At 37.4% G+C, this 10251-nt stretch overlaps 1 protein-coding gene across 1 annotated transcript in view; it reads left to right on the top strand.

The window, feature by feature from the left end:
* Positions 1-10251, top strand: part of MORC1 (MORC family CW-type zinc finger 1) — a 138697-nt gene that overhangs the window by 25359 nt on the left and 103087 nt on the right. Inside the window, exon 8 of the mRNA XM_014457002.2 lies at positions 991-1096. Within this exon, the coding sequence (XP_014312488.1) occupies positions 991-1096 (106 nt within the window). The remainder of the gene's footprint in view (positions 1-990; positions 1097-10251) is intronic.

The following is a 10251-nucleotide window of genomic DNA, read 5'->3' as shown; positions in this document are numbered from 1 at the left end:
ACTCCTGCTGGCTGGTGCCCCCAACCGGCCCCCCCCCCCCTACTGGGCTTGGTTGGACCCTAACACCCCCCATCGGGCTGGTCACCTCTTTAATTGCCCCCCCTGCTGGCCCTGGTCACCCCCCCAACTGTCCCCCCTCCTGCCCAACCTGGTCATCCCTAACTGCCCCCCCCCACCGCCGGCTTTGGTTGCCCCCAACTGCCCCCTCTGCTGGCCTGGTCGCCCCACGCAGCCTGCTTGTTCAGTTGTTTGGTTGTCCCTCACTAACCCCCCTGCCAGCCTGGTTGTCCCACGCAGCCTTCTTGTTCAGTTGTTTGGTCGTCCCTCATTAACCCCCCTGTTGACCTGGTCGTAGGCAGCAATCTTTTGAGGGTGTGAGGGTTAATTTGCATATCACCTCTTTATTATATTGGATGGCCACACTCACACATTTATGTATTCTCAGTGGCAGCTTTCATGCTACAGTGGTAGAGTTGAATTGTGAGTAGTTTTGACAGAGACCATATAGCCTGCAAAGCCTGGAATATTTATTACCTGGCCCTTTACCAAAAAAATTTGCCAACACCTGTTGTAGAATCTAAAATCAATACTTCACATTTGTACAAATTTTTAAAACTGGTATTTGTTCTTATGTACATTGATTGTAGTTCCACCAATGAGAGCTTTACCTGCAGTACAAATTTGGCTAAGGCTCCTAATAATTTTTATAATGCAAATTATGAAAAGTGCCCAAGTTTAAGAATCCACATTGAAAGACATAATAAATTGAGTAGTAATAAGAAGCACTGTTAGTGTGGAAACTCAACACTCTTTGGCAGAGTGGAATTTTCTATAAGACATACATCTTGGAACTTATCCAAGCATATTTACTGAAGTACAAAGGGAATTTTGGCTGAGGGCAGGCTTAAATCAATAGATAGGATAATATCACCATGACTCATATTTAGTGTAGTTAAAATATTAACAAGTTAAACATCTGTTTTGCACTAGGTACTTTGCTGGTTATTTATAACTTGAAGCTTCTGCTCAGTGGAGAACCAGAGTTGGATGTTAAAACTGACAAGGAAGATATACTGATGGCCGAAGCTCTTGAGGAGTGAGTAATGTGTGTGTTTGACAGAAGGTCTCTCAGAATGGCACAGAGCTGTAGTGGTTCCAGGTCTGAGGCTCCTGGGACAATTCGCTTTACCCTCCTTACAGATGAAGGAAGTTAGGGTAGACCACTGGTTCCCAACCTCACTGAGCTTCTGAGTGACGTGGGCAGGTTCTTAAGACGTATAGGATCCTATGTCATCCCAGACCTACTGAGTCAGAGTCTCCAGACATGAAACCTAGAATTGAATATTTTCTATATGCTCTCCAGGTGATTCAAAGGTGCCAGCATGTTTGGGGACCACTGAAATATAAGATCTCTAATAATCGCTAATTCCAAACCTCCTGCTTGATGAATATTCAAGTGGAAAAGCCCACACACAGAGTTCATTATTCATACAGAGCATTAAAAATGCATGAGCATGATGCGAAGCAAAAAGGAATAGGACCAAATAGCAATTGACAATGGCCATGAACTGCATACTTGTATTTTATAAATAAATAGACAGATTCATTTTTCTTGGCTATTAGGAATCCATAAAAACAGCATGAGAAAGCACTGGGGGGTATGGGTGAAAAAGTGTGAAAAAATAATGAAATAGTGCCTAACCTATGTTTCTCTAAAATAACTTTGTATTTAAAACGTATAAGCTTAAATGTGTAGTTTCTTCATGTTAGAACTTTAGAGCTAGAGGGAATTTAAAGGAATTTAATCCCAATTACAATCATTTTAGATACCAGTATTGTTTAATAGAAGTATAATGAGAGCCACAAATATGAACCACCTATGTACTCTCACGTTTTCTAGTAGCCACATGAAGAAATGTAAAACAGGTGAGATTAATTTTAATAATGTTTTAAATTAATCTGGTATATATGAAATGTTATAATTTCAATTTTGATATGCAAATATCTATATATATAAAAGGCTAAGTGATCAACCATCCGTCTGTCCAACCATCCAACTAACTGACTAGCGGTACATATATGACGCACACTGGCAGTTTAAAAATAAACATTGACTTGCGCATGTATGATACATATAAAGCTCTCACTGGCGCCAATCGCACACATGTTTTAATTTTATAATCCTATATTATATATACTGTTTTGACATGAAATTTTTTGCAGTAATGTAATTACCACATGAATCTTCTAATTAACATCCTTTCAATGTGCACGAATCCGTGCACTGGACCACTAGTTAAGATATATTTTACATTCCTTTTAATACTAAATTTTTGAAATCCAGAGTGTGTATAGCACATATAGCACAAATAGCACAAATCACATATAGCACAAATCAATTTGAAATCTTGCCAATTAGCATGGGTAACCACTAGCTGCCATTTTGGACAGGGCAGTTTAGACTAAGATATTAACACATCAACTTAAAGAAGAACTTTTTTTTTTGTCTTTGAGGTAAAATTTAGAAAGTCCCTTCTACAGTTAGAAAATTTACTGTTTGGTAACAAACTTTTAGATTTTCTTTTCAACTTTTTTCTTTTTTATTTTTTTTCCTTATTTTTTTCCAGTATCTGGAATTCTTAATTTACACAGAAATTGATGTTTTTTTTCCTTTGGAAAAAAATCCAAACTAATTACTATTGGACAAATGTTGGGAAGCCTTTTGCTAACATTAATATGCCAATATCAGAAAGGAGGCCCAGAATTGTTCCTGGCACCTCCATTACTATCTCCCCCTTTTCCGCTGGCCCTGTCCTTCCATTTAAGAGCTGCTTCTGAAACCAATATGTCACGCTGTTTAAAAGTCTTGTGCATAAATTTTCAGTTCTCTGTCAGAGTGCCTTGGCATTTCAACACTAGCACCAGGAAACAAGACATTATTAGAGGAATAATTTGACAGCTCATTATTTGGGGGAAGTTCTTACTGTTTCCAGATTGTTTAACAAAGCCAGCAGCTTCTTAAGCCATTTAGGCAGTTAATTATAAAATAAAGAAAATGGATCACTCCTAAGACACGTACAATTTCACTTTGGAACATTGACTATATTGAATTTCTTTTTGTTTGGTTTTTTCAACAAAATTTTTCATGGTTCAATCACAAAGTCTTTTAAAGACAAGGATGGGGTCTGTACCAAGGATGCTATACATTTCATGGCTTCTAATACCAGGACCATGGTGGTGCCAAAAAAGGGTGGCAATTACCTCGAAGGGAAGGTAGTAATGCCACCTGTTTTCTCCTCTGAAAAGTCAGTGGGTTCTGGCATTGATACCCCATTCCTCTTCACGAAGAGACTGGAAAAAAATTAACTCGTGGGGCTAAAAGAATACTTCTGGACCAAGGTGGATTTTTTCTGAGACTTCTTGCATTTATGACTTCTGAAATGTAAACTTCTAATCAAGTACAGTTTACATTACCTTGGTTTCTAGAACAAGTGGTTTGTCATATAACAATAATTCCTTACTACTTCTTTTTCTTGTGGTTATTGTATCCCCTTAAGCTCACCGGGCATGATTCTACATCTGTCCAAAACACGTTTCAAATATTGGAACTGTGCTATTTTCACCTTCCATTTTAGATGGTGTGGTCCTGCTGGTTCTGAAAATAATTTAATTTTCTACACAGGAATAGGGAAATGCAACCTTTCAGGCTTTTATTTAGCCACAGAGAAGAGGTTTTCTGGTATAATTTATTTCCTTCAAATTTTGTTTACTGTTAAATCAAAAGTGAATATCTTAAAATTATTTTAGGAAGAGAATTTACATGTTATCATCAAGTGTTAATTTGTATTATTTCATTCTAAGTTTAATTTCTCATATTTCTTTATTCACTTGTGATTGGTTTCATAAGCGTTATTCTCAGTTGTTCTGCAATCTTTTTTCATTTTATTTCTTTTTTTATATTTAAAATTTTTTAATTACAGTTTACATTCAATATTATTTTGTATTAAATTCAGGTAAACAGCATATTGGTTAGACAATCATATACTTTACAAAATGTTCCCCCTGATATTTCCAGTATCCAGCTGGCACCATACATAGTTATTAGAGTGCCAGAGGTCCGATGCATGAAAATTCGTGCAAGAGTAGGCCTTCCTTCCCCTGGCTGCTGGTACTGGCTTCCCGCTGGCACCCGGGACCCAGCTGGCTTCCCTCTGGCCCTGGCTTCATCAGGAAGGACGTCCAGAATGACATCCAGAAGACTTCTGGTCTAATTAGCATATTACCCTTTTATTATTATAGATTATTGACTGTATTTCCTGTGGTGTATTTTATATCCCCATGACTAGTTTGTAACTACCAATTTGTACTTCTCAATCTCTTCACCTTTTTCACCCAGCCTTCCAAATTCCCTTCTCTCTGGCAACCATCAATCTGTTCTCTGTATCTGTGAATTGGTTTCAATTTGTTTGATCATATATATTGTTCCTTAGATTCCACATATAAGTTAAATCATATGGTATTTGTCTTCCTCTGACCAACATTTAAATTAGCATAATAACCTTTAGGTCAATCCATGCTGCCTCAAATGGTAAAGTTTCTTTTTTTTCTTATAACATTTTATTTTATTACTAGAGGCCCGGTGCATGAAATTCATGCATGGGGGGGTCCCTCAGCCCAGCCTGCAACGACGCCAGCGTCCCTCACCCCCGGCCTCTTGTCCAAGGCCCCCCGCCCCCACGTGGCTAGGGTGCGGACACTGGGCTCGCGTTGCCAGGGCAATGCCGCCAGCATCCCGCCCCAGTCACTATGGGCGCCGCCATCTTTGTTGTGGAGTGATGGTTAATTTACATATTACTCTTTTATTAGATAGGATTTTTATTTTTTTCTCTATTGATTAAGGTATTACATATGTGTCCTTATCTCCTCTTTGCCCCCCACCCCTCCACTCATGCCCTCACCCCCCTGGTGTAAAATTTTATTCGTTATTTTGGTTGAGTAATATTCCATTGTGTATATATATATATACACAATGGAATATTTTATATATATATATATATATATATATATATATATATATATATATCTCACTTCTTTTTTATCCACTCATCTATTGATGGCCACTTGGGTTGCTTCCATAGCTTGGCTATTGTAAGTAACGCTGCAATGATCATGGGTGCATCTATTCTTTCAAATTAGTGTTTCAGGTTTCTTCAGCTATATCCTAGAAGTGGAGCCTGAGTCAAAAGCAGTTATATTTTTAATTTTTTGAGGAAACTTCATAATACTTTACACAATAGCTGAGCCAATCTGCATTCCCACCAAGAGTACATGAAGGTTCTCTTTTCTCTACATCCTCACCAGCACTTATTGTTTGTTGATTTATTGATGATAGCAATTCTGACAGGTGTGAGGTGATATCTCATTGTGGTTTTTAATTTGCATTTCTCTGATGATTAGTGATATTGGGCATATTTTCATATGTCTATTGGCCATCTGTATGTCCTCTTTGGAGAAGTGTCTATTTAAGTCCTTTGCCCATTTTTAAATTGGATTGTTTGTTCTTTTGGTATTGAGTTCTTTATAAATTTAGGATATTACCCCCTTATTAGATGTATCATTGGTGAATATGTTCTCCCATGCAGTGAGTTTTCTTTTTATTTTGTTGATGGTTTCCTTTGCTGCGCAGAAGTTTTTTAGTTTGACATGGTCCCATTTGTTTATATTTTCTTTTGTTTCCCTCGCCCAAGGAGATAATCAATAAAAATGTTACTAAGAAATGTTCGAGATTTTACTGCCTATGTTTTCTTCTAGGATTTTTATGATATCAAGTCTTACATTTAAGTCTTTAATTCATTTTGAGTTTGTTCTTGTATATGACATAAGAAGGTGGTCTAATTTCATGTTTGGCATGTATCTGTCCAATTTTTTCAACACCATTTATTGAATAGACTGTCTTTATCCCATTGTATGTTCTTGCCCCCTTGTCAAATATTAATTGACCATATAGGCATGAGTTTATTTCTGAGCTCTGTATTCTGTTCCATTGATCTGTCTGTTTTTATGACAGTACCATACTATTTTGATTTTTATGGCCTGCAGTATAGTTTGATATCAGGCAGCATGATTCCTCCAACTTTGTTCTTCTTTCTCAAGATTGCTGTGCCCTTGGGGGTCTTTTGTGGTTTCATATACATTTTTGGATTATTTGTTCTAGTTCTGTGAAATATGCCATTGGTATTTTGGTAGGAATTGTGCTGAATCTATAGATTGCTTTGGGTAGTATGGACATTATAACAATGTTTATTTTTTCCTATCAATGGGCATGGTATATGCTTCCATTTATTTGTATCTTCTTTAGTCTTTCTTCAGTATCTTATAATTTTCCAAATACAGGTCTTTTACCTCCTTGGTTAAATTTATTCCTAGATTTGTTTTGTTTTGTTAATTCCTCACATGAGGATATTTTTTTCCCATTGCTTTTCAGAGAGAGTGGGAGGGAGGGAAGGCAATGGGGGGGGGGCAGAGAGAGAGAGAGAAACATCAATGTGACAGAGACACATTGGCTGGTTGCTTCCCGCACTTGCCCCGCCGGGGGAGGGGAGGGAACTGCAATCCAGGTATGTGCCCTTAACGGGGAATCGAACCTGAGTCCATATAGGTGCACAGGCTGATGCTCTAACCATTGAGCCATGTTGACCAGGGCAGTATTTTATTTTTTTGATGCAATTGTATGTAAATGGTATTGTTTTCTTAGTTTCCCTTTTCTGATAGTTTATTATTGGTGTATAGAAATGCAACTGATTTCTCAATATTTATTTTATATCCTGCTATACTTTAGTGAATTTTTAAATTAGTTCCAGTAATTTTTTTTTCGTTGAAATCATTAGGGATCTTTATATACAGTATCATATCATCTGCTATGTAGTCTTGATTAGTCTGATTTCATAATGCTTTCTTGATAAGTGACTTTATATTAGTCCATTGAATTGATTCATAATAATTTACATAACTATTCCTGTATTTTTGGATGGTGGCATTGTCCTTAATGTTTCACATTATTTATGGGTAATGTTAACATAAATGTATTCATGCTGATGGATTTTTAAAATTATTTTGAATTATTTTTTAAGACAGGTTGTCAGGATGGGAGCTACTGAGTCAAAGAGTCTGAACTTTTGTATAGTTCTTGTGAATATTTGGCCTCAATTTTCAATTAGTAATCAAAACCCTTTATCTGCTTTGGGCTGAGGCTCTAACTATAGTAATCAGATCATTGGCAGGGCCTTGTTTCAATATGACAATAACCTCATGAAAATTTCATCAGGAGGGATGTTCAAGCACACAGGCAGTGGTGGCCTGGGTTTTTGCAATATCAGTCCAAAGACAACTTGTTTTCACTTAAATTTTAAAAGTGTGTAAATAGATAACACCTCAGGATTTCAGAATGCTGATGAGGTAGAAGTTTGCATTTAATGTGTGATATTTTAAATCAGAATTTGAATCTATGAATGTGGTATGTGCTGGGTGGCAGGGAATAATACATAGGTTCCAGGGTGATATGCATAAAGTGGGTTGCACCTGTAGAGAAAGAAACATGCTAAATTACATGTCATGTATTTAAGCCATCTCTTTTCCAACTCTCTTTAAAAATATGACAGTTTGGATTCTTTTCATTAAGTCCACTAGGTTGATACTAACGTTATATATTTTTATTTTCTTCTACATTCTTTAGTTTTGTTTTATTTCATTTCTTCTACTTCCTTGAGGTATGTATTTTATTTGCTTACTTTCAAACTCATTTTCTAATCTAAACAATTAACTCTCTTATTTATTCTCTGTGTTATGGCTACATGAAATGGGTTTCAAAATTTAGAACTATCAGTGTTTCTTATTTTTGAATAGTTTATAAATTCTACTTTGATTTTCTCTTTGGCTCAGTAATTAATTTTAAAAGATATTTTAAAAATCTACCAGTGAATAGGATTTTTAAGGTGGGTTTACAATTTATGTCATTATTTCTTCAAATAGGTTTTCAATATCTTGCGCTCTCTCTTCTCCTTCTGGTACCCCCATAATGTGAGTGTTGGTATGCTTGAAGTTGTCCCAGAGACTCCTTACACTATCTTCATATTTTTGGATTCTTTTTTCTTTTTGTACTTCTGATTGGGTGTTTTTTGTTGCCTCATATTTCAAATTGCTGATTTATTCTCAGAATCCTCTATTATTGACTCCCTATAAATTATTCATTTCAATTAGTGTATATTTAATTTCTTACTGGTCCTTTTACATTTTTTTAAATGTTTTCACTATTTTCCTTTAAATTCTCGCTAAGCTGCTTAGAAGTCTCACCCTTGAAGCTTTCATTAAGATCCTTGAGAAATCTTGTTATCATTGTCTTGAATTCTGTATCCAGTAGCTTGCTTGATTCCATTTAATTGAGGTTTTTTCTGGATATTTCTTCTGTTCTTTCATTTTGAGATGCTTCTTTGTCTCCACATTTTGCCTGCTTTCCTGTGTGTTTGATCCTATGTATTAGGTAGAGCTGCTGTGTCTCCTGGGATTGGTAGAGTGGCCTTGTGTAGTAGGTGTCCTGTAGGAACCAGAACCTCAGGCTTTTATACAGGTAGGGTCTGTGTAGGGTGAGGCTGCCTGAGGATATCTTATAACTTTCACCCCTCCACAGTTCATTGAAGCATTGTACTTCAAGCCAACCCACCTTGGAGGCAAGCAGCGTGGTACATTATAAAAAGAATGGACTTTGCAGTTGCTTGAAACTGTCTCACATCCTGATTCTTTCACTTAGTAGCTGTTAGACTGTAGATAGTGAAACCAGACACAATGGGTCTGAGGCCGCCTGTCACTACTTGAGTCAAATTGAGCAGAGACAGGGTTGAATCATATATGAGCGTTTATTCCAATAATGCCGGCAGTATGAAGAGAGCAGTCGGTTACCCTGGAAAATCTGCTCTGACCCCCATCACCAGTTGGCTGATTATATACACACGAGGGAGAAGATAGGTACGTGCAGCTGCAAGCTGCAAGTGTAACATGGAAAGGGGAGGGGAGGGTCTACAATCTGGCCTTCAGGAGCTCAAAGTCTGATAACAAAGTGGCTAATCTTCTATGATGTTACAAACAGCTCAGCCCATTCCTGGGACCAGAGAATGGTCAGTGTTCCTGAGAAAAACTCCTGGAGGGGGTCAGGGTCCGGGCACAGCAACCCAATCAAAGCGTGTCCTGTCCTTGGTCTGTTCTCAAAAAGTATTTCTTTTCTTTTTTTTTTCTTTTTTTTTTTTTATTAAATCTTTATTGTTCAGATTATTACATTTGTTCCTCTTTTTTCCCCCCATAACTCCCCTCCTTCCAGCTCCCACCCTACCCTCCGCCCTCACTCCCCACCCACTGTCCTCATCCATAGGTGCACGATTTTTGTCCAGTCTCTTCCCGCATCTCCCACACCCCTTTTCCCCCCAAGAATAGTCAGTCCATTCCCTTTCTATGTCCCTGATTCTATTATAATCACCAGTTCATTCTGTACATCAGGTTATTTATTCACTTGATTCTTAGATTCATTTGTTGATAGATGCATATTTGTTGTTCATAATTTGTATCTTTACCTTTTTCTTCTTCTTCCTCTTCTTAAAGGATACCTTTCAGCATTTCATATAATACTGGTTTGGTGGTGATGAACTCCTTTAGCTTTTCCTTATCTGTGAAGCTCTTTATCTGACCTTCAATTCTGAATGATAGCTTTGCTGGATAAAGTACTCTTGGTTGTAGGTTCTTGCTATTCATCACTTTGAATATGTCTTGCCACTCCCTTCTGGCCTGCAAAGTTTCTGTTGAGAAATCAGCTGACAGTCGTATGGGTATTCCCTTGTAGGTAACTGAGTTTCTTTCTCTTGCTGCTTTTAAGATTCTCTCTTTGTCTTTTGCTCTTGGCATTTTAATTATGATGTGTCTTGGTGTGGTCCTCTTTGGATTCCTTTTGTTTGGGGTTCTCTGTGCTTCCTGGACTTGGAAGTCTATTTCTTTCACCAGGTGGGGGAAGTTTTCTGTCATTATTTCTTCAAATAGGTTTTCAATATCTTGCTCTCTCTCATCTTCTGGTACCCCTATAATTCTGATGTTGGTACGTTTGAAGCTGTCCCAGAGGCACCTTACATTATCTTCGTATTTTTGCGTTCTTTTTTCATTTTGCTTTTCCGGTTGGGGGTTTCTCGCTTCTTCGCATTTCAAATCTTTGACTTG

Source organism: Myotis lucifugus, unplaced genomic scaffold, assembly GCF_000147115.1.
Source record: "Myotis lucifugus unplaced genomic scaffold, Myoluc2.0 scaffold_67, whole genome shotgun sequence".
NCBI classification, from domain to species: Eukaryota; Metazoa; Chordata; class Mammalia; order Chiroptera; family Vespertilionidae; genus Myotis; species Myotis lucifugus.
Note: the sequence above shows the minus strand (reverse complement) of the source record. Positions and strands in the feature narration are given on the sequence as shown.